The sequence below is a fragment of the Monodon monoceros genome, unplaced genomic scaffold (assembly GCF_005190385.1).
Source record: "Monodon monoceros isolate NGI ecotype Baffin Bay Population unplaced genomic scaffold, NGI_Narwhal_1 Super_Scaffold_10, whole genome shotgun sequence".
In the NCBI taxonomy this organism is placed as follows: Eukaryota; Metazoa; Chordata; class Mammalia; order Artiodactyla; family Monodontidae; genus Monodon; species Monodon monoceros.
The window spans coordinates 50,577,865-50,601,706 of NW_021703766.1; the positions used below are offsets into that span (position 1 = coordinate 50,577,865).

A 23,842-nucleotide genomic window follows, 5' to 3' on the forward strand; every position below is an offset into this window, starting at 1 on the left:
TGAATCACCAGTCGGTCTGCAGTGGGGCCCAAGATTGTGGAAGGTTCTCCGATGACGTGGTTGCTGCTGGATTGTGGAGCACACTTTGAGTAGCAACGAAGGAGCTTAATGTAAAAGGTCATCCAGCCATTCACGTCGCTGGGAAATTAAAGTCTTCATGTGCAGCTGAATCCAGGGGCTCAAATAATGTCAGGTTTCTCCCTTGTGCTTCTGCCCTTTATGTCACGGCTTCCTTCAAAGGAAGGCTATCCCCTTTGACTGAGAAAGATAGCGACTTGAAGCCGTAATCTCATATCCTCAGATCTTGATCCCCAAAGACCTTTCTACCAGCATCCCAGCATCAAATCTCAAAGACGAGGCTGATTGGGTTTACTAAGTGTATCAGTATCAATTATCGATGCTGTGTAACAACCATGACACTTCAAAAGTATTTAGTGATAAGCATTTATTGTTTGTGCCTTTTATTGTTTCTTGTTTATGTGCTCAAACTTGAGCAGGCCTCAGGAAATTGATTACCCAGAGACCACGTTAAAACACAGACATCCCTGCCACCCCGAATTTCTGATTGAGTAGGTCTGAGGTAGGGCCTGAGAATTTGCATGTCTAATCAGTTCCCAAATAACGCTGAGGCTTCTGCTTCAAAGACCATGCTTGGAGGGTCTGCTCTGAGCCGTCACCCTGGACATCTGCCCATTCTTGTAGCAGACTGACAGGGCAGACAGAATGTACAGGGTCACAGAGAGTGAGGAGAGGGGTTGTTAAAGAGAGTGAGGCAGGAGATAGATGGGTCCCAGGCTGAGCAGCTGCAGTTTGTCCCCTGTGGACAGATACTCCAAGATGAAGATAACGGCAGGATAATAGGAGAGGCTGAGCCCTGCCCAGATAAAAGAGACCACACATTTCTCATTCTCAAAATCGAGGAGACCTTCCCAACAATGTGTGCACAGAAAGGCTCCTTGGAGGTCAAGAAGGGAGTGATGTCAACCTACCCATAGGCCTCTTTGCTGGAATCCATCTTGGCTAAGAGATGCGCGTGCACACAGGGGAGGACCCTGAGATAAACCAAATACAGATCCAGAACCAGGCAAAGCAAGATGATTGGCCAAAGGAAACCCAGAAGAAATGCCCCATATAAGTGATTCAAACTGCCACAAGGGCGTGACTCTCTGAGCCCGCCAGTTTGTGCCTATTCACACATACTCTTTTTCCTCCTAATAAACACTTTACTTGTTTCACTACTTTCCGTTTCTCTGTGGGAATACATTTCTACAAAGCTGACGGGCCAGGGCCCTTGTCACTGGCCACTGGTCTAGTGGCTAGGATTCAGCGCTCTCACTGCAATGGCCTGACTTCAATCTCTGGCTGGGAACCAAAATCCTGCTTCAAGCCGCTGAAGGTGGAGGTCACCTAAGATCAAAAAGAGGCAGGAGGAATCCTGGGCAGGCAAACCCAATAGCAGTCCAGTGCAGACCGATGTCCCAAAGCTCCCCACTTGACTCTTTTATCCTTAGACTCTTGGATGTGGGTTAGGGAGAGTCCTAGGGAGGGAAAGAGCTCAAGCCATACCATAAATTGAAGAAGGGTTAGTAGAGGGGGGTCAGGGTGTGAAAAAGGGAGAGATGTTAATAGTGACCATCAGGGCCTTATAGGTACAGGAAGAGGTGAGTCTTTATCCTGGGAGCAGTGGGAAGCCATTCAAAAATTTTCAAGCAGGAGCATGGCTTGATTGGATGTACAAAAATAAAATTACCCCTGGCAGCTTTATTGTGACAAATGGATCGGTTGTGAGTCCAGAGAAGGAAGAGATTTATGGTTAGCAAAACGGGACAGAGAAGTAGTTTCTTCACAGAACCGGATCTTTTTTTTTTTTTTTGGCTGTGCTGGGTCTTTGTTGTGGCGCAGGCTTAGTTGGCCCACAGCATGCGGGATCTTAGTTCCCCGACTAGGAATCGAACCCACCTCCCCTGGACTGGAAGACGGATTCTGAACCACTGGACCACCAGGGAAGTCCCTCAGAACCGGCTCTTGAAGGATGCATTTGACAGGGAGAGAACGGGGAAGCGCATTCTCAGCAGAGGGAGCAGCGTGTGTAACAGTCTGCCTTTGGGGAAGGCAAGAGAAAAATCCAAAGGTCAGTGACCCTTGGACCTCTACATGCCCCACGTGCCCAGCACAATCCCTCAGGCCTCTACTCAAATGTCACCTGCTTCTAAAAGCCATCCCTGAACAGTCCATTTAAAGAGTCATCTCATCCCTTTTCTCTGCTTTATTCTTCACAACAATTAACACTGCCTGAAGTTATGCCACACATCTTGACCAGCTTAGCACTGTAGTTAAGCTTACAGAGTATGAATCCAGATGGTCCTAGTTCACATCCCAGCTCTACTCCTTGCTATGTGCCCTTCTGTTGCTTAATCTGTTTGTTACAGTTTGGCTATAATAATAGTACCGGTCTCACAGGGCTTTGTGAGATAGATGAATTCGGGTGTGTACCAATGTTCTCACATGATCTGCATTTCCACTTCTCCCGAAGCATCTCAATAACCTATTAACATACCGTTTTCTCTAGCGATTTGTGTTCATCGTTGTTATTAATAGTCAATCTCCCCCCATCAAATTATAAACTCTATTTTGTTTCCCATTGTATCTCCAGTGCCTAGAACAGTGTCCGGTGCAAAGCAAGCCCTGAGCAAGAAAGATGAAAGAATAAAAATGGCAGACTGGCTACTAGGGCTGGTGCTTCATCACGCTTCATTGTTGCTATGGTGACAGTGAAGCCTGCCCGACGATTCTCAGCTTCAGTAACCTTGTTTCTATCCGGCTCACCCATTGGCCACCTGCGTCTCCAGCTGTTGCAGCCAGAAAACTACAACTCCCGGCAGGCTGAGCGCCTCTAACGCGGTCCGCTAAGCGTGGGCGCCTGCGCAGTAGAATCTGCCACCCGACATTCCCCCGGAGTGTGTACCTGCTGCAGGGCGCCTAGTCGGATGGGGGCAGAAGAATGGGGAGGACGCTTTGCTCTCGCTGTGAATTGTGGGGCTCCCTAGTCTCTCCCGGCTCTCTTGGGTCCGAAGGGTCTGGGTCCCAGAACAGCCATCTCAGCGTGGGGTGGTGGCGTGGAGGAGACCTCTCCGGTTTCCATGGTGATGGGCCAGGCTAGGCGCGCGTGATGGCTGCGGGTGCGTTGCCATGGTAACCCTGGAGCGAAAGGGGGCGGGGTGAGATGAAGGTGTTTAAGGACTGTCTTGGGAGGAAATAGAGTAACTGCAGAGGAGCTGAGGTGCTCGTGGAGGAACGGAGAGTGTGATGGGGGAATCGGTGTGACATAGGTGGTGTTGGGGAGATACTAAGGGATTGGGAGTGTTTTGGTGAATCATATGTAAAAGGAACCGAGAATTGGGTTGTTTGAACATTTGTACAGTTGTTACAGGATTCTTATAGGGGCGAGTGGAGGCTTGTAGGGAACACTGAGATGTTTTGGGAGAGTGGGGGAATTATAAGAAGAGTTTGATGTTTTGAGGTGTAATGGGAAGTTGTATAGCTATGTTGTCTAATACCCTAGCAGGTAGCCACATGTGGCTAAAGTAAATTAATTAAAGTGAAATATAATTAAAAATTCAGTTCCTCAGTCACACTCACTCCATTTCAAATACTCAATGTCTCCACTGTATTGGACACTGAAGATCTACAACATTTCCATCATCGGAGAAAGTTCTTTTGGCCAGTGCTGATAAATAGGGTGAATTGGGATGTTATGGCGAATGTGGAGTTTCCCGGTTCCTAACTGTCCAGCCATATCTCTTATCACTTGCCCTCCTGCCTCACCTACAGTGGGCTCCACCCCGTTCCCCAAACAGGACCAGCTTATTCCAATTTTTGCCCCTGCCGTTCCCTGCCTGGATTGCCCATCCAACTCTTTACCTTTCAGACTTAAATGTCACCTCCCAGAAGAGGATACCCTGGACAGCCCTATTTAAAGTAGCCACCACCCCATTCCCACCACCAGCAACTATTCTATTCCCCTTTCAGAAACTTTATCAGGATCTAAAATTATCTTGTCCATCATTTGTCATTTAATTGTCCATCTTCCCCACTAGGGGGAGGTCTTGTGCTGTTTACCATGAAAAATTCCAGGGCCCGGAAGTGTGCCTGGCACCGAGGGGACACTCCATAAATTATGTTGATGAAATGCATAGAGGCGATTCAGAATTTGGAAGCAGTGATATTACAGGGGAGATTGGGGGTATTAGAGAAACATATTCATAGTGGAGCTGGGGGACATAGAAGAGGAATAGATACCAGGAATTCAGGTGATAAAAGAGGAACTGGGGCTCAAGGGATACATTAGAAAACAAATGAGGGAGTGGTAGAGGAGGACTTGGGATGTTCCATGGAATACACTGTTATTTGCAGAATTATTAAACGCCCAGTGCCTCAGTCTCCTCATCTTTAAAATGGAAATAACAGTAGTATCCATCTCATAAGTTTCTTGGAGGAATAACTGAGGTAACACATGGGATGTGTTTGGAAGACTGTCATCATCAAAATTATTACTGAAGGTGAAGCAGGAGTTGGGATACACAGGGTCCTGCCTCCCTGCCCCACCCCGTCCCCCAACTTGGCCTCATGCACCTGGGAAGAACTCTGGGGTTCCAAAAAAATGGTTTGAAATCCAGTCTGCTGAAGCACGCCATCTCAGACTATGGGCCTGTGTTTTTGTAGCAACAATTCGCAGGAGACGGGTAGCAGTAACTCTTCTCTGTGTGGATAGTAAAGAACTCTCTTTGGGGCTTCCCTGGTGGCGCAGTGGTTGAGAGTCCGCCTGCCGATGCAGGGGACACGGGTTCGTGCCCCGGTCCGCGAAGATCCCACATGCCACGGAGCGGCTGGGCCCGTGAGCCATGGCCGCTGAGCCTGAGCGTCCGGAGCCTGTGCTCTGCAACGGGAGAGGCCACAACAGTGAGAGGCCCGCGTACCGCAAAAAAAAAAAAAAAAAGAACTCTCTTCATAGCTCCCCATATGGCCTTCTTCACTCATCAACATCCTATACCTGCCCCCCATGGTGATACTTAATTAGCCCTGAACTGCATTGTGCCAGGTGGTTTACCTAGAGGATCACCCCAAACACCCCATTGTGCCCGTTTTCCAGCTGGGGAAATTAAATGAGAGTGGTTCAGGAACTTGCCTGAGGACACAGCAGAGAGGAGGGTAGCTTCCCGCTCAACCTCCACCCCTGCACTTCTTCAGTGGTTCTCATTTTAGCAGAAAGAGTGCTTGGATGAAGCCATGCACAGCAGGCTCCCAATACGGCTGTCACGCACTTGTTGACGCTCCTTCTCGCTGAACCTCAGTTTCTTCATGTGGAAAATGGGGATAATAGTAACTAACCAAGGCTGTTTTGAGAACTGAAAATAATGTGCTTATACTTAGCCCATGCTAAGTACATCAATAACTGGTTGTTACTATATATCTGCCCTTCCCGTTTCTTTTTGAGAGACTGAAGCAGTAGGTTGACGTTTGAGGGGAATTTGGTGACGCTGCAGAGGGAGTGAAGACTCCCCTTTTCAACCTCCTGAGAAAAACCAGCCACGGTACCAGAAATGCACTACGCATGCGCATTCAGGTGGCCGGGAGCGCCGCTGCCCCGAGTCCTCCAGTAAATGGAGACCCCGGTGAACCGGCAGTATACCTGGACCGAAAGGTGAGGCGGCGAAGTTTGGGAAGATACGGGTCAAATCTGAAAGGCACCGGGGGAGCCAGAGGTCTGGTCAGTCCCCAATTGAAGGGACTCCCTTCATGCCTCTCCCCGCACACACAGACTCGGGTAATGGTCTCGCCCGATTCCCGTTCCCTTCTATCACTCCAGGACATACCAAGTTTCCAGCAGAGGGGTGGGAGGAGCGGGCCTGAGTGAGGAAGGGCCCATTTGGCGGGTGAGATCATTGTCACGGAAGTCAGGAGAAAAATGGGGGAAAGGGGGGGTCCAAACAGTTCGGAGGAAAGTGGAGAGGCCTTCAGGAGACCCTTGTGTGCAGGGGGCGGGGCCTGGAAGACCTTTGTCAGGGAAAGAAGGCGGGGATCTCTGGATGGGCGAGTTCATTGGGTGGGGAGGTGGGAGGTTCGGATGGACGAGTTCATTGTGTGTCCGACTGAGGGGGATGAATGGTTGGGAGAGACCATTGTTTGCATGGGGAGATTTGGGCAGTGCTTGGGAGCGACCTCTGCGTGTATGAATGCGGAGGGTCACGGTGAGTGTGTGCGCGGGTAACAGGTTTGAACTGTGCCTTGAAGCAGGAGTTAGATTCTGACAGAGGCTCTGAGATGTGGGCCAACAACAGGTGCAAACGCCCCATGATGGAAGAGTTAAGGATCCACTTGCAGAAGGAGGGTCTGCCCATTGGAATGTAAGGTCCGTGGGCAAATACATCGAGAGTGATGCTGGAGAGTATGCAGGGGACATATCAAAGGGGACTGGACTGCCAGGCTGAGGGGCCTGACGCTGTCCCACGATCCTGGGGAGCCATGGGAGCGTTGTGAGCAGGACAGGAGCAAGATAAGCTCTGGGTGTAGAAAGACCTGTCTGGGGCTGTGTGGGAGACGGACTGGATCGGGGAGGTTGGAGGTGAGAGGTCAGAGAGGAGGCTGGGGTGATGATCCCGGAGGATAGGAGAAGACCTGAGCTGGGACTTCCCTGGCGGTCCAGTGGTTAAGACTCCGTGCTTCCACTGCAAGGGAAGAGGGTTCGATCCCTGGTCAGGGAACTAAGATCCCACATGCGTGTGGCGCAGCCAAAAAACAAACAAACAAAAAAAGACCTGAGCTGTGGCAGGGGCCATGGGGACAGAGGGGAGAATAAAAGACTGAAAACGTGGGAAGGTTGGGAGACTGACAGATCAGGGAGGGGGTAGGAAGGAGGAGGATGGAGGGATGAGAACTCCCTGGGAACCTGACCCAGCGATTGGGTGGCAGTGAGGCTGCTGGGACAGTGATGGGCACAGATGGGGACCCCAGGAGGAGGGGCGTGCTTGGAGGAGGACTCTGAGGTCTGCACAGATGTCATGAGTGTGAGGGGTCTGCAGGTCATCCAGGGGGCTTGGGAGTGAGGTTCCGGTGCTGTCATCTGTGGTTGGCCCTGGGTACTGTGAGGCTCATTGGGCTAGCTGGGGAGAGGGAAGTGAAGTGAGGAAGACAAAGGTTCAGCCCAAGAGGCCATATTGTGAAGGGCCTTGAATGCCACGTTGAGGGGCTCAATTTTTTTTTTTCTTTTTTAAAGATTTATTTATTTTTGGCTGCATCTGGTCTTAGTTGCGGCGCCTAGGCTCTTCGCTGTGGTGCACGGGCTTCTCTGTAGTTGTGGCATGCGGGTTTTCTCTTCTCTAGTTGAGGCACGCGGGCGTAGTTGCCCCGCGGCATGTGGGATCTCAGTTCCCCGACCAGGGATCGAACCGGGCGTCCCCTGCTTTGTAAGATGGATTCCTTACCACTGGACCACCGGGGAAGTCCCGAGGGGCTCATTTTTCTACTGGGGGTTCTGGGGAGCCATGGGAGGAAAGTGAGCAGGGAAGAGGCAGGAGCAGCTCTGGAGGCCAGAAAGACTCCTCTAGGGCCACGTGGGGGATGGACTGGAGAGGGGAGACTGGAGGCAGGGAGGCCTGGAGGAGGCTGGGTGAAGACACACATGAGCTGGTTTCAGGGCTATGGGGTTGGAGAGTACAGGGTGTAGCTGTTGGTGGAGGGCATGGGAATATCTGCCATCCCTCCGAGGAGGGTCTTGGAGAGAGATGGCCTCCCTGGGCCACCAGGGCAGATGAGACTTTGGAGGAGACCTCTCTCCCAACTCCAGCAGCTTAGAGAAAACGCTCACTGTCACCTCCCTTCTCTCTTCCTCAGCCCCCTTGGAGCTGACCGACGACAGCCCCACCTCACCCTCACTTCAGCCTCCAGAGCCAGGGACTGGGTCTGGGACAGACCGCACCCCATGAAGGCGGGAGATGGAGAAGCGGGTCCTGGAGACCCCCCAGACTTTCTGGGGTTCAGTCCATCTCAACTGAGGATACACCCTGAGGAGCCTGAGGTCCCAGAAGAAGAGGTGAGCCCCCCAACGCCCACCCACCCCAGGAGTCAGGTCTCAGCGGGAATAGAGATTTAGGCAGCTGTGAATTTGATTCCCAGATCTATCACTTCCTGGCTTTGTGTCTTGGCCCATGGACACGCTGCTCTGAGCCTTAGTTTCTGCTTCTGTGAGAACGAAACCTTCCCTGTTGTGGCGATGCCAGGAGATGGTGTCAGATTCAGAGCAGTTGCACAATGAATGTATTCATTATTTCTGTACCTAGAACAGTGATGGATGTATGATTGTGCTGGATCTCAAACTTGAGAGCCATTTGAGAAAATGAGGGCTCCCTCGCTCCCTCCTCCGTGTACATCTTTCAGGTCTTCGCTTCAGTGTCACCTTCTCAGCGGGCCTTCCCAGGTCATCCCCTTTAACGTGGCATTCCCATCCCACCCCAGGCATTTCCTATCCCCTTTCCCTCCTTTACTTCTCAGGCTTTCATGAAACGTTTGCCTTCAAGCTAGTCTTCATAAAAAACCCTAACTCTAGGGCTTCCCTGGTGGCGCAGTGGTTAAGAATCCGCCTGCCAATGCGTGGGTCCCCATCTATCAAATGAAGGTTCATTATTACAAGGGTATGATATTGTGAGTTCAAATCCCACCTCTGCCTCTTACCAGCTCTATGATCTGATCCGGATATTTCTTAATTTCTGAGCCTCAGTTTTGTCATCTGTCAGATGGGGATCATAAAAGTCCTCTCCTCATAGAGTGAGCTCAGGGAGTTAATACACACAAATTGCTCAGAACAGTGCCTACACCCTCTAAGTATCAAATAAATATTAGCTAATAACGTTATCTCTAACACCATCCCCAAATTCACAGATGAGTATGGGTTTGTGAGGGCTGCTTTAGTGTTACTTTCCAGATTCAAATCTTGACTCTTCCACTCCCAAGCTCTGTGACCTCGGGCAAGTGACTCACCTTCTCTGAGCTTCAGTCTCCCTGCAGAAGACTGGGTTATTGTGAGCACTCAGTCTGGTGCCTAGTATCCAGAAGGTGCTGCATAAACGCCAAATAAAAGGTGTTTTTTTTTTTTAGCTGTGTCCCCTCTATGGAGTCTTGGCTGCAAATGGCATGTATTGGTTTCCCATGAAACCAATTACCACAAATTTGGTGACTTAAAACTACACACATTTATTCACTTACAGTCTGGAGATCAGAAGTTCAAAATGAATTTCACTGAGCCACAATCGAGGTGTCAGCAGGGCTGTGCTCCCTCGGAGACGTTAGAGGAGAAACCATTTCCTTGCCTTTTCTATCTTCTAGAGCTGCATTCCTTGGCTCCTGACCCCTTCTTCCATCTTCAGAGCCAGCAGCTTAGTATTTTGGTTCAGTGGTCACATCACCTTCTTCTTTTGCATCAAATCTCCCTCTGCTTCCCTCTTATAAGGACACTTATGATTACCTTCACAGTCACCCAGATAATCCAGGATAATCTCCCCATCTCAAGATCCTGAATTTAATCACATCTGCAAAGTCCCTATTACCATTTAAGGCAACATTCACAAGTTCTAGATATTTAGGACCAGGATATATTTAGAGGCCATTATTCAGCCTACCATATGACAGAAAACCCCAACTCAAACTTGCTTAAGCAACAAAAGGTAATATATTGCCTCACCTAACCAAAGAGTGGAGGAAAGGATGCTTCAGGTGAAGCTAGATCTAGGTGCTGTCTAGATCTAGGAAGCTGTCTCTCTCTTTTCTTGGGACTGTTTTCCTCTATGGATATTTCATTGCCAGGTTGACTCTTCCCACAGGGTGCAAAAGATGGACACAGGCAGTTCCAGGCTCATATCCAAAGATAAGTGCTATGGAGAAAAGTAAAGCCAGGAAGCATGTAGGAAGAATTGGAGGGGTAGCATGAGTTTCGATTTCAGATAGAGTGGTAAGGAGAGGCCTCAGGGAAAAGTGACATTGGACCAAAGACCTGACCAAGGTGAGGGAGGAACTGTGCGTCTGTGGAGGGGAAGAGGGTTCCAGGCACCAAGTCCGTTGAGGAGGCCTTGAGTGTGGCCAGAGCCTAGTGAGCCAGAGGAGAAGGCAAGAGATGAGGTCAAAGAGGGGACACAGGCGGGTCATGCAGGGCCTCCTGGGTCGTGAGGACTTGGGCTTTTCCCTGAGTTAGAGGGGAACCAGGGGAGGCCTCTGAGCTGAGAAGGGACCTGAGCTGACTTAGGTGTTAACGGGCGCCTTCTGGCGGCTGCGTGGGGAACAGACCTGAGGGGTGGACGGCTGAGGCAGGGAACCCGGAGAAGAGACCACAGCAATAGCCCGGGAGAGAGATGATTTTGGCTCACAGGAGGGTGCTGGCTGTGGAGATGGTGCGAAGTGGCCCGATTCTGCCTGTATTTTCAAGTTAGAGCCAACAGGCTTGATGAGAGATTAGATGAAGGTGTGTGAAAAAGGGGTGTCAGGTTTTTGCCCCGAGCACTTGGAAGGAAAGAAGGAGCTGCCTTTTCCTGAAATGAAGGCGTCAGGAGGGACGGGGCTGGGGGGGAGCAGAATTTCAATCTTAACCCATTTAGTCCGCATTGCCGCTCCAGAAGGGCGGTCCCGTTATCTGCCCATTTTACAGATGAGGCGGCTGCAGCCCCAAATCCACAGTCATGTCTGGGCAGGGGTGGGATGGGGGGATGACCCGAGGACTAAGCCCATTCCTCTCTTCCAGGCGCCCGGAGGAGACGAGGTGGAGGCTCCGGCCCCGGTGCAGCTCATCGACGAGCACGGGACGTACTCGACTGCGCGCCTGGTTCCCGACGTTTCTGCGGAGGAGCGCTCAGGTAAGGAGGAGCCAGGCTCGCTTCGCAGCGGCTCCGAGGGCCGGGAGAGGCTGGCGCGGCCCAGGCAGTTCAGCTGCGCGGCCTGCGGGAGGGCCTTCAAGCGCGCGTGGGCGCTGCTGAGCCACGAGGTGGTGCACACGGCGGCGCGGCCCTTTCGCTGCGGTCTGTGTGCGGCCGCCTTCAAACGCCACTCGGACTGCAAGGGCCACCGGCCGGTGCACAGCGACGAGCGGCCGCACGGTTGCGAAGCCTGCGGCAAGCGCTTCAAGCAAGCCAGCAACCTGCAGGTGCGGAGAGGGGGGCGGGGCCGACGAGAGGCTGGGGTACGCGAAAGGGGCAGGAGAGAGTGGTGGACCCGAGGTGGGCGGGGCCTGTTGCGAGGGGCGGGGTCTGCGGGGAAAAGGCAGGGCAAGGCAATGGACCTAAGGTAGGGCCGGGTATGAAGGGAGGGGTGGAGGTTTCTGGGACCAGGGTGAGCAGGGCCTTGGACTGGGGGTGAGCGGGAGCCGGTGGGGAGAGGCAGAGCCCACCGGAAGAGGGAGAGCAGAGCTGGGCCTGAAGGGAAAGTGGGAGGGGTGTCCAGGAGGCCGAGGCGGGGAGGGGTTAAGTGTATGTGGAGGTGAGCTAGAAGGTAGAAGAATCCCAGGAAAGATGTGAGGGGAGAGGCTTAGAGAAAGTGGTCTTGGCACTCAGGGAGGTAGCAGCTGGGATGATCATGAGATGATGGGAAATTGGGGATGGGTTCTCGAGGAAGGTAAGAAGGAGATAGGGGTCAGATTTGGAGGAGAAGGTACCGGAAAGGGAGGCTTCCATGGCTGGGGAGGGGTGGGGAGGGGGGAGGTGTGTTGAGGGCCATGATGGGAGGAAAGGAGAGGCTGGGAGTTAGCCTGGAGGCAGCCCAGCTCTCAGAGCTACCCTGGATCTCTCCTGTTACCGGATGCTGCCGTGACCGGTCTCCTGCTGCCCCTTCTTGTGTGGCCAAGGGGACAAGAGAGCCTGGGATTCCCTACCCAAGGGGCCCAAAGGCTGCTTCCAGGGCTCTCTGGATCCACCATCCCCAGGGTGCACTTTGCCCCACCTGTGTGCACAACCTCTAGGCTGGACGGGTGGAAGGGAGGCTTGGACTGGGCTGTCCTTCTGTGGGTGCGATATCCCCCGAGGCCTGGGAAACCCCCGCCAGCTCTCCTGGGCCACCAAGTTCTAGTGTGGAACTCTGAGGATTCCAAAGAATATAAATTTGAACCTGGCCTTCCGGGTCATTGTGAAGGTCTATTTGTCAGAGGGGGGAGGAAGAACGTATTTTATTTAATAGTTTGGTTGGTAATTTTAAAAATTTTAGACAATTGGTATGTGTATCTTCATTTGGTCTCTTTCTCGGAGACCTGCAAGGAGTAGGGGTGAATCTACCTGGAGAGGCATGTCCTGCAGAGGTGAGCCACTGTTCCTCACTCCCGGTGCTGTCCTCTTCCCCAGGAGCACCGCCGCCTCCACATGGGCGAGCGCCCCTTCCCCTGCCCGTCCTGCCCGAAGCGCTTCAAGACCCCCTACAAGCTGCACCGCCACGAGCCTCTGCACGCCCCTTCGCGGCCCTTCCCCTGCCGGGACTGCAGCAAGGCCTTCGCGGCAGGGCCGGCCCTGCTTCTGCACCGGCGGCGGCACTGTGAGGACAAGCCGCACTCCTGCAGGGTGTGCAGCGAGCGCTTCATCCACCGCCACAGGCTGCGGGTGCACGAGCGCGTGCATATGGGCGATCGGCCCTACATCTGCCCGCTGTGCACCAAGGCCTTCAAGCAGTCCAACGCGCTGGCCTCTCACCTCCGCGTGCATTCGGGCGAGCGGCCTTACCCTAGCTAGGTGGCTAGCTGCTGCCATCCTGGACAGCACAGGTCTAAGGTATGAAGGCATGAAGGGTGCCCGGTAGTGGCTGTGACATTTGAAGAACTGCCACTGATGCCCATGTAAGCCACTTAATATACTGAATATTCTTGAGAAGGACTTTGCAGAGGGCCTTTAACAAAACCTTTTTTTTTTTAATCCCCTGCAAAGCCAAGACGAAAGTTTATAAATCTCATTCCAGGGTAGCAAGTGCACACACCCAACCGATTATGGTTATGTGGTATAAATGTACATGGTAATAACTTTAATCAAATCAGAGCTGCTACCATGTATAACCTGTTAGGTGGCCCTGTAGCTGTGTCAGTGTTCCTCATTTACTAAAATGTCAATGTGGTAATGAGGTCATCTGGTGGTGAGGATGTCCCATTGGTGGCTTGTGGCATAAAGCATATGAGGGTAGCCACAAATGCAGGTAGGAGCTGTAGGAGCCTTTCTTGAATGTGAGCGCTTCTGGATCCTCCTCCACCACCTGTACGTTGACCTTTGGTACTAAGGCCTTGCTGGTGACTCTTGTCAAATTTAAAGAAGTTCACAGATGGATGGATAACTGTTCACTGTGGACACCCTGGGTTATGTCCTTGCAGGCATAGCACAGCAAAACCATTGGTGCTGAGATCTTCTAGTTGGTGATGTATGGCATTTTAGGAACAATCATTTCGCCAGACATGGGCGTGACCTGCACTTCAGGTGGGCGTCCCATCTCTGTTGGCTGCTCCTTGGTCCCCATCTGTCAGATCACCTTGTAATGGTTGGAGGCCTTTCCACACCATCCACAGTGTTCCCTTTGACCCTAGCATCAGCTCCATGAGGCCTACCTTTGGATGGACGTCCACTCTCATAGACCTTGCCTTGCAGGTGGCTGGAAGTGTGATAAGATAGCTTATGGGATGGTGGCCACAGTGGTGTCCAGAATATCTGAGTCGTCCCATCCCAGCTCTGAGATCAGCTCTGCAGACAGTATTTTTTTAAGCAAGTAATAGCCCAGGTCTCATGCAGCTGATGCCAAAGATGTCCCTTGGGTGCTGAAGAGGTCCCCTGGGTGCTGAAGGTGTCCCCTGGGTGCTAAAGATGTCCCCTGGGTGGTTTGTGGGATTTTTCAGAACATCAGTATTGCCTCCCACCCACACCCTACTCTCAGCCCTTCACAGATGTGCTCTCTGAAGAGAGAGCTGAACTTACGGACAAAGTTCAGCCCAAGGAAGTATGTCGCGGTCACTGGGGCTGTGATCTTGGTGATTTGGGACATTTCCAGAACACCTTCAACTCTCCCTCTCCCACCTCTTGGTCTGGCCTCAGCTCCATGGCTTCTCACCTTCTGAATGCTGTTTCTTTCAAGTCCCCAGCTTCACCTCCATAATGTGTTAGAAGTTCCCCCCCCCCGGGAATTTATGTAAACACTTAATAGCATTGGGGGAGGAGCTAGGGATTTGCCTGGGAGGCATCATAAGGTGGGTCCTATCCACGTGGCATCACAGTTTAAGGTCAAGTCCTTAAAGGTCTTAGACCTCCCCGCCCTAATATGCAGCTGTGCCTTTGACAGGCTTGCATTTTAAATTTTATCAAATGTCTTATTGGCATCTATTAAGATGATTCTGATTTTTCTCATTTGACCTAATAATGTGATAAACTATAGTACATTAAGAAGAGCAGAGATATCCTTACATTCCTAGAATAAATCTCACCTGCTTATAGTATCCTCTGTTTTAATGATTTCTCTTCACCAATATTTTATTTAAGCATCTAAATTCATAAGTGAGGACTTCCCTGGTGGCGCAGTGGTTAAGAATCCGCCTGCCAATGCAGGGGACATGGGTTCCAGCCCTGGTCTGGGAAGATCCCACATGCCGTGGAGCAACTAAGCCCATGCGCTGCAACTACTGAGCCTACGCTCTAGAGCCTGCGAGCCACAACTACTGAAGCCCACGCGCCCAGAGCCTGTGGTCTACAACAGGAGAAGCCACCGCAATGAGAAACCCGCGCACCGCAACAAAGACCCAATGCAGACAAAAATAAATAAATAGATAGATAGATAAATAAATAAATAAAATAAAAAGCAGAAACCTGTTCTGGGGGAAGATGTCATGTGGTACATTTACAGTCATTTTATCTATAATGTCAGACTTAAAACTAAAACTTCATCAGCAGGGGTAGAAGCAGAAAATTTGATAAATAATTAGAAAAAAAAAAACTGATGATGGAAAGAGATCAATATATTACCCAGATTGTAATGAGCAGGGAATACTTCAAATTAACTGTGGCTAAGCTGCTAAAGAAAATAGAGAAGATCAAAAAGCAGATGAAATAAGGGCACATTTCAACAGAGAATTGGAATCTAGACAAGAATCAAATCAAGATTTTGGGCAAATGCAAAATCTGAAACTAAAGTTAATTGAATAGGTTTAATTGTATACTGGGTCCTGAATAAGATGATAAGATGGGACTCATGAATACAATGACAGGTCAATAGGAAATAGCCAAATGGAAGCATGGAGAGCAATTGAAAAACAAAACAAAACAAAACAATACAAAACAAAAAACAGAAGAGAATAAATGATAAAAGATATAAGGAACATATATATATATGAATATAAGCCATACATACATATAACTTAAGTACCAAAATGAGAGGAGAAACACATTGAGGGAGAAGCAAAATTTGAAGTAATAATGGCTAAGAATTGTCCCAAACTGATGAAAGACATTAACTCAAAGATTCAAGAAACTCAGCAAAATCCAAACAGGAAATACACAAAGAAAACCACACCTGGGCACATCATAGTCAAACTGTTGAAAATCAAAGCAAGGACTAAAATTTTAAAGAAGCCATAGGACATTCAGGTTTGTTTCCATGTCTCGGCTATTGTGAATAATGCTGCAATGTACATGGGAGAGCAAGTATCTCTTCAAGATCCTGATTTTAATTCCTTTGGAGAAATACCCAGAGGTGGGATTGCTGGATCATATTGGGTTGGCCAAAAGGTTCATTTGGGTTTTTCCATAAGATGTTACAGAACAATAGTTCTGTTTTTAGTTTTCTGAGAACCTTCCATACTGTTTTCCAAAATGACTGTCCCAATTTGCGTTTCCACTAATAGTGCACAAAGGTCCCTCTTTTCCATATCTGGTTTTGATTTGCATTTCCCTGATAAATTAGTGATGTTGAGAATGTTTTCATATACTGTTGGCCATTTGTGTATCTTCTTTGGAAAAAAAAGCCTATTTAGGTTCTTTGCCCTTTTTTAATCAGTTTTTTCTTTCTTTCTTTTGCTATTGAGTTGTATGATTTCCTCTGATATTTTAGAAATTAATATGCATACATAAAATTAATCCAGCTATTCACATACACTTGGTACAATTTAATGTATGGCTGTTACATCTCAATCAAAAGAAGGAAATGCAATGAGCTTGTGCTAGCCCACTGGATAGACTAGTGACCTAACCTTTGGCCAGTCCCTTCTTTGTTGTGAATAGTATTTTCTTCAGAGAGGTGTTTTTCCATAGATCAAAGAATCCTTAGGAAGTCTAAGAAAATAAGTAGTTTACCTGTCCCGGAAGAGTACCATTTGTCAAAGTTCATTAAGTATTTGTTTGTTGGTTTGTTTTAAGTTTTCTTTTTTTTTTTCGCGGTACACGGGCCTCTCACTGTTGTGGCCTCTCCCGTTGCGGAGCACAGGCTCCGGACGCGCAGGCTCAGCGGCCATGGATCACGGGCCCAGCCGCTCCACGACATGTGGGATCTTCCCGGACCGGGGCACGAACCCACATCCCCTGCATCGGCAGGCGGACTCTCAACCACTGCGCCACCAGGGAAGCCCTGTCAAATGAGAATTTTAAACACTGGGTTTAACAGACAGAGGCCCCTTCTAAGTACTTTACAAATATTAACTCATTTAATGCTCACGACAACCCTATGAAGTGGGTGCTGTTAGTCCCGTTTTGTAGCAGGGGAAACTGGGGCACAGGGAGGCTAAGCAAGCTGCCCAAGGTCACAGCCGGCTGGGGGCGGGCGAGATTCTACCTCGTGCCGTCCTGCACCGGACTAGGTGGGTAGGCTTCCCTGTACTGGTGGGGTCTTGAATTTGGGATCTTGTCCGTCCTCCCCCATCAGGATGTGAGCTCTGGGTGGGGGCACCTCGTCTGGTGCACACAGGCATTTAATGAACATTGTGGAATCAAGAAGGGATGAGTGGATATCTTAGGATGGCCACATCCCTTCGTGACCGCCTGCGCCCTCCTGCCGTGCTCTGCTCGGGGAATTCTATTCGTGGTCAAGACGTTTAGTCCCAGTAAACTCGATCCTCGGGGCGAGGGGGGACCCCAAGGAAATCACCAGCTTGGGCTGAGTCAGGACGGAGAAGAATCCGCTCACGGCGGGGCACGGGCGCCACCTGGCGGCGGAGTTCTGCTAAGACAGAGCCGCTGGGAGACCCGGAACGTTTGCTTTGGGTGAAGTGGAATCGACATCTGAAAGGGAGTTGATATCGGGTGTTATTAGTGGGCAGTCGTCTGAAAATCAGTGTATGATGATGGGTGCCATCTACCAGTGGCTTCCAAACTTTTCTGGCCGTGACGCGCAGTAAGAAATCATTTCACATTAACATGGTTTCATCAAATACCACCCTGTACTGCATGATGTTTTTTATTCTACTGTATTCCTATTTTTAAATGTTGGTCAGATCCCCTGATCACACCTCCAGGGATTCCCCCTCTGACTTCAAGATGAACGGAGCTCAGAGAGGTGAAGACACTTGTCCAAATCCACACAGGTTGTATGTGACAGTGCCAGTTTCTGCCTCAGTCCTAAAGCAGAGACATCACTAAATGCTCCACATTTCACTGCTGTTGAGTACAATTTAATTTAGTCCTTTCTCCATTTTGCCAATAAGATTGAGCTGCACTGGTCTGCTGTTTTCTTATTACTGTGTAATGTAAATGAATGACATTCCCGAGCTCAGGCTTAAAAAACGCAAGTCTTCTTATGTGACAAAATGAATCTGAGACGGCAATAAAGAATCTACATTGAGGTGGCACTCACAGCATCATTGCCAACACCACTGTCACCATCACCATCGTCACCACGGTCGTCATCATAATCATCACATCCCCTTCTCTGTCACCATCAGCATCGCCATCGCCACTACGGCCATCACCGACATCACCACTATCACCACCACTGTCACCGCCACAAAAATCACCCCCACTTGAAAGCAGGTATCAGCAGCCCACTCTTTGTCTCCTAGCTACAGCCTTGGCCCAGCAAGCCTGCGTCCTCCATCCCTCTCTCCACCCTGAGCCACAGGGGATGTGACTATGACCCCGAGGGTAGTGCTGTCTTACTTGGGAACCAAGAGGATTCTGGGTTTGATTCTCTGACTTTTCTTTAAGTGACCTCAGTTCTATTCTGAGCTTGTTGCCACAAGGTTGACCATCCATAGATGGTGAGCCCAGCCCCTGGACCAGGGGAGGCTCTGCTCAGTGTAGCTCTAGGACCCTTGAGGTGGCTGAGACTCGGGGTGGGGTGTTTAAGGCTGAAGGCCTCCTGCTATAGGGGTTTGAGACCACTTTGGGAGGGGAGACCTGAGGGTCTGGGTTCTCTGTACTCATTGTCCTGTCTTAGGAGAGAAAGAGGAAGTCCCTCTGGGATGGCAAATAGGGCCGGTCGTCATGACTCTGCCCCCCGCCAAGATGAGACTTCCCAGGTCCCAAAGGAGAAAGTGAGAATGACAGCCTAACTTTCAGAAGTCACATCCTAGGGAGCTGCCATTTCCATCGCCTTCCTGAAGTACCCGTTTTTAAATTTCTTGTTCACTGTTATATCCCCAGAGCCTAGTACTCTGTATGGCACATAGTAAGTACTCAATAAATGTTTGTCAAATCAACGGGAAAAGAGATGGAGAGTTCCCCTCCCCTGCAACTGTTAGGGAAGAGATGGGATTCTGCATCATATCGTTAATTCAAAGGATCTGATTTGATACGGTGTGAAGGGGAGAACTTTTACAAAATTATTAACTTTGTACTGTGCACTAAAGAGACTTTGAAAATTAATAATTCATTCCAACATCTCCTGTTCCTTATGAATATTTCTCAGAAGTGATTTCAACAAAAATGTTTTCTACCATGCCCCGAACTGTAGGAGTTGTGGTCAGGTCCAGTGACTATTCCCTCCAGAAGAAGGCTTTCACCCTGCTGGGTTGTCTTGGTCATTTGCTGCCCTGCTTTTAACATCCTGCCTGTAAACTGAATAAATACAGGTAAGCTTTCTCGTTAGATCACAAGATCGATAGCCCTTTCCCTCACGATGGGAAACTAAATCCCATGACTCTGATGGATTAATTATCTTACAAACAAAACTAGTGAGCCCACGTTTGTACTAAATTAGCAAACGGTGCCAGGCCCACCGATGACAACTTCCGGGATGGCTGAGAGTAGAAGGTGGCGACCCCTGCTCGCAGCCCCGACACACACAGGCAAGAGTCACCTCCAATTTTGTCCCATTTTTTGAGTCCAATTTTGAAGATGGTTTTGTGTTCTTAAAGCATTCTTATAAAGCCTGTGTGTTGAACTGCATTTGTGAGAACAAAATGAGTTCTAGGTCCCTTATTTTTCTTTAATACTTTCTTTCTGTTGTCACTATTTATATCGTTTGTATGTCTTGATTAAAGCTAATTAATCAACGACGTGGTGGGCAATTTGGGGGGCAATTTGGAGTTTTTTTCTTTCCTGTGCAATGTTGAGGTAGCAAGGTTGACATGCTGCTTTCAGTCCCCTCTCTTGAGATATGAAGAATTCCAAAATATAAATTAAAAAATGTTAAAGGTACACACTGAGATTCTGGGGTTGCTTCTTACTGCAGCATAACCCAGCCTATCCTGACTGATACGGTTTCTGGTTCTCAGTAGAGCCTGAAATGTGCAAGTCTCAAAAAAAAAAAAAAAAAGTGAGTAAATGAATGAATGGCAGGGAATAGGGACAGGGTCATACATTTTCTCCCGGGCCAAAGGTAGAGGAAACAGCCACGTCTTATGCTCACTCACTCACATATACGCTTGTAACCAGGCTGGGGTAAAAATCAGACTCTGGCCTTTATTTCCTATGGTCACAGCTCATGCTGACCCTGATGTCTTTGCCCCCATCCTTCCCCCACTGGTCAGTACTGGGGACTCTTGAGGACAAGGAATGAGGAGCTACAGAGACAAGGACATGAGATGTGAGGAGGGCCTGGGAGATGGAGGAGAGGGAGTTAGAAATGGGGAAGCCGAAACAGGAGGTGGGGGGGATAATCAGAGAGGTCAGAGTAGAGATGGGGAGACAAACATGGAGACAGGACAGAGACACACTGAACGAGAAGCCTAGAGAACAAAAGATTAGGGAACCGAAAGGGAAGGGCAGGTTGGAAACAGAGAGGGGGACCAGGCGACAGATGACGGGGAGCTGATGGGAAGAGATGCAGAGACATAGTGAAGGGGAGATGCAGACAGGTGTGCAGGCAGGTCACCCGGAGCTGGGTGAGAAAGATGGAGAGGCATAGGGGAAATTAAGAGGCAGAGACCCAGAGAAGGCCCTGCAAGGAGCCAGGGGCCGGGTTGGGGCTGGGTGCCCCTAGTATTTGCTCTGGGAATCTTTGCTGGTGGTGGAGACCCGGCCAGTGCTAGAGGCAGGGCCAGTGCTTGAGACTTGGCCTCTGCTGGACTCGAGGCCTCCACTCGATTCTGACTCAGGGCCTTTGCTCTCCGGGCCCCCAAAGCTCTCGTGGCCTCTGCTGGACCCCAAGTATCCAGTGGACCCCAGGTAGCTGCTAGAGTTGGGGGATGTGAAGATCGCTCGGCCCTCAGTCGAGCCCCGGCTGGACATAAGTCCCCCTTTGACGGCTCTGGTGGAGCCGAAGGTCGCGTGGCCTGTGCTGGAGCTGGGGTCCCTAAAGGTGACGTGGCCGACATTGGAGCTGGTGGCGCGGCCTCCGCTGGATGCCAGCATGCCGCTAGCCCTGTGGCTCGTGAGGGAGCCTGGGACAGCGCTGGGGCTCTTGGGCAGCAGGGGCAGGCCGGAGCTGGCCTGGGTGCTGGAGAGGGTCACGCTCTGGGTGCTGTCCACCTTCGTGACGGCCTCAGCCAGCTGCTTCAGGTACTGACCCTTCGCCTGCTCCCGGGCCTCCAGCTGCGGGGGAGGCGAGTTAGGGCCCCAGAGGAGGAAGAGCCGCCCCGCACCCGCGGGCACCCGTCCTCACCGACTTCACCACGTAGCTCAGCAGCTCCCCCTCGCTGAGCGGGTAGTCGTCGTTGGCCTCAAAGCCTGGGGGGTCCTCACTAAGGTGGGTGGAAGGCAGGAAGGGACTCTACTCCTCGACCTTCAGAAGGCCGATGACACCTCATTGCTAGGCCCTGAGACCCTCAGCCGTGCGCCGGGCTCTGAGCGCCCTTTCCCCTTAGGGTCCACCCAGGGCCCCATTGAATGTCCCTGGAGCCCTTACTCCTTCTGATTCCCCCGAAGTACCCACTTCATCTTCTACTCCCCCCGCCCCCGAGCCCCACTCACCCTCCAGTCCCAGGGGCCCGCCCACACCTGAAAACCCTCCCTTCCCTTGTCTCCTCTGCCCCCGTGGAAGCTCCCTGACCCTTGCCCTCTGGCTCACAGATTGTCAGGGGGCTGAGGTGGGGCCACTTTCTTGGGAAGATCCTCGGGGCTCTGGCCCAGCACCAGGAGGGCAGCGTTAGGCAAGCTGGCAGAGAGGTTGCTCTGGAGGGTGGAGAAGCCAGTGGTCTACTTAGGCCCGTCTCCAAGGCCCCGGCGCCCTGTCCCCCCTCTGCACCGTCTGCACCCCAACCTGGGTTTCGAGGAAGGCCTGCACCGTCAGGAGCTCCATCAGCCGCTTCTCTATGAGGCCCAGGAAGAGGCCTATGTCCCGGTCTCTCATGTGGCTCTTGACCCCTAGGAGGTCATTGATGACCGTGCTGTCACACTGGGCCCTGGTGAAGAGGTGCTGGATATCTGGGGTCAGAGGGACAAGCCATCATGGATCCGGTGCCCATGGGGTGCCACCCTCTCTTATCCTCAAGGCCCTGCTGCCCAAGCAAGGCTCAAAGATGCGAAGGGACTTGCCCAAGTTCAGACCCACCGGGTTCCAGATGACAGAGGGCAAAAAGCGAGGGAAGTCCAAGGAAAACGTGACAAGGGCACCTCCACACGGCCAGTCCTCTGCTCACGGCTCAGAATCACCCAGCTTCCACCCAACCCAGCGAGTCCACAGCTCAGGATGTGCTTCTACCAAAGAAACACACACACGTGCTCCACGGGAGAAAGCGGAGGAAATTCACAGCAGCACCAAGGCTGTGACCCGCTCTCACAATTGGCCCGCTTGTATTTAGTTAACTGGTTATTGTGAATGAAATAAGATGCACCCATGACCTTGACAGAAATCTGTGCCCAGCCTGTGGCATCCCTACCACCCTCCCCTGCCTCCCCCACCTGAGCTGCAGGCTCATATTCAGTTTCCTCCTGGGGTCCCTCTCCGAACAGTCCGCAATACCGCTCACACTGAGGTCAGGCTCACCCCCCAGAGCAGTTCCTCCTCCCAGCTTCCACATTGCACCCTCACCGGGCCAGACCCCTGGTGCCTCAGCCCTCACACCCCCGTAGCCCCTCAGCCCGACACCTCTGTGCTCCATCTCTCCCTCTCCATCCTCATCCCTCTCCCTCCTATCCACCCCCCTCTCCTGCTCACAACCCTCCCATGGCTCCCCAGCACCCCCAGGAAAAAGCCTCAGCCTGGCATCCGTTTAGGATCTGACCCTCTTCAACTCCCACCCACGCCCTCTCCGCACGAAGAACCTGCCTTCCTTGGATGCACCTCTGAGCCTTGGCCCCGCCTGCTGGGAGCATCCCCTCTCCCCAGTTTTTTGGTTAAATACTCATCCTTCAAAATCAGCCTCAAGCATCATGGCTCCCAGGAGACCTCCCCTGTGAGCCCAGCAGAGCCAATGTCATGGGCACAGGGCCCTGTGCCGAGAAGGAGCCCACGTTTGGTTTGATGCTCTGCTCTTGTCTCTTGAAATTCTTGCCAGTTTGTAAACAAGGGGCCCCGCATTTTCATTCTGCACTGGGCCCCCCAAATCCTGGTCCTGCACTCCACTCTGAGTTAAGGCGTACCCTTCCTCCTGCAGGGCCCAAGGTGTCCTCCCTCCCAGCCCCTGGGTTACGAGTATCCAGAGCCCGTGTCAGCCTCTTCCCCGCCCTCCCCCTGCCTGTCCTCACCACCTAGCACAGGGCTTGTCACCACAGTCCCTACAACAGAGGGAAAGAGGGTCTGCCAATACCTGAGCTCCGACCGCGCAGCGCGAGGTGGCCCTCCTTCTTGCTCCCCACCACCACTGCCACCTCCCAGTCTCTCTCCATCCCTCATCCCATCTAATTCTCATGCCGACCCTACAAACTAGGCACTGCCATTCCACTTCCGGAGGGGCTCCAACAGAGGAAACCACACACAAAAGTTCACAAATGGTGGAGCTGGGATTCAAACCCAGGGCTGCCTGACTCTCATGGACTCCACACTGGAAGGATGAATGGATGATGGATGCAGGATAGATGGATGGATGCAGGATGGCTGGATGAAGGATGGCTGGCTGGCTGAATGCAGAATGGATGATGGATGAGTGAATGGATGGTCGGATGGATATGGGACAGACGACAAGGGAGTGCACAGAGTGGTCCGCGGAATGTCTCCGCGTGGCCGGCCCGGGCAGGCTCTCCGCCTGCTCATCGCATCCTTCCAGATGAAGAAGCCAGGGCGGGTGCTCACCGGTCTTGAGCTTCTCCAGCTGCCCGCGAAAGTTCTGGAAGCGGGCCTCCAGGTTCTCTGCCTCCGTGTGCACCTCGTCCACGCGCTGCTGCAACTCGGCCCGCTGCTGCTCTTGCCTCGAGCGACGGTCCTCCTCACTGCGGCGCCCGCTCTCCAAGGCCTCCTGCATCTACAGGGGCAGGGGCGCGATGCTGGGCCCAGCTCGGGAGGGGGCGCCAACGCGGGTGGAGGAGAGGAGGGGGAGGGGGAGGGGTCGGGG

General features: G+C 51.6%; 2 protein-coding genes across 6 annotated transcripts in view; one reads left to right on the forward strand and one right to left on the reverse strand.

Moving 5' to 3' along the window:
- Window positions 1–5,624: 5,624 nt before the first annotated feature.
- LOC114903378 (zinc finger protein 239-like) lies at window positions 5,625–12,749 on the forward strand. Its single transcript, XM_029236147.1, has 4 exons — window positions 5,625–5,701; window positions 7,891–8,089; window positions 10,784–11,182; window positions 12,369–12,749. The coding sequence occupies exons 1-4, from the start codon at window positions 5,661–5,663 to the stop codon at window positions 12,747–12,749; spliced, it is 1,020 nt and encodes a 339-aa protein (XP_029091980.1). The 5' UTR covers window positions 5,625–5,660.
- Window positions 12,750–14,732: 1,983 nt separating this feature from the next.
- CCDC114 (coiled-coil domain containing 114) overlaps window positions 14,733–23,842 on the reverse strand; it is a 33,353-nt gene continuing 24,243 nt past the window's right edge. For all 5 annotated transcript variants that reach the window (XM_029209270.1, XM_029209246.1, XM_029209239.1 and 2 more), the window contains 5 exons: window positions 23,584–23,752; window positions 21,613–21,776; window positions 21,421–21,524; window positions 21,016–21,094; window positions 14,733–20,945 (listed from right to left, as the gene is read on the reverse strand). In XM_029209270.1, coding sequence (XP_029065103.1) covers window positions 20,391–20,945; window positions 21,016–21,094; window positions 21,421–21,524; window positions 21,613–21,776; window positions 23,584–23,752 — 1,071 coding nt within the window. In that variant the 3' untranslated portion in view covers window positions 14,733–20,390. The remainder of the gene's footprint in view (window positions 20,946–21,015; window positions 21,095–21,420; window positions 21,525–21,612; window positions 21,777–23,583; window positions 23,753–23,842) is intronic.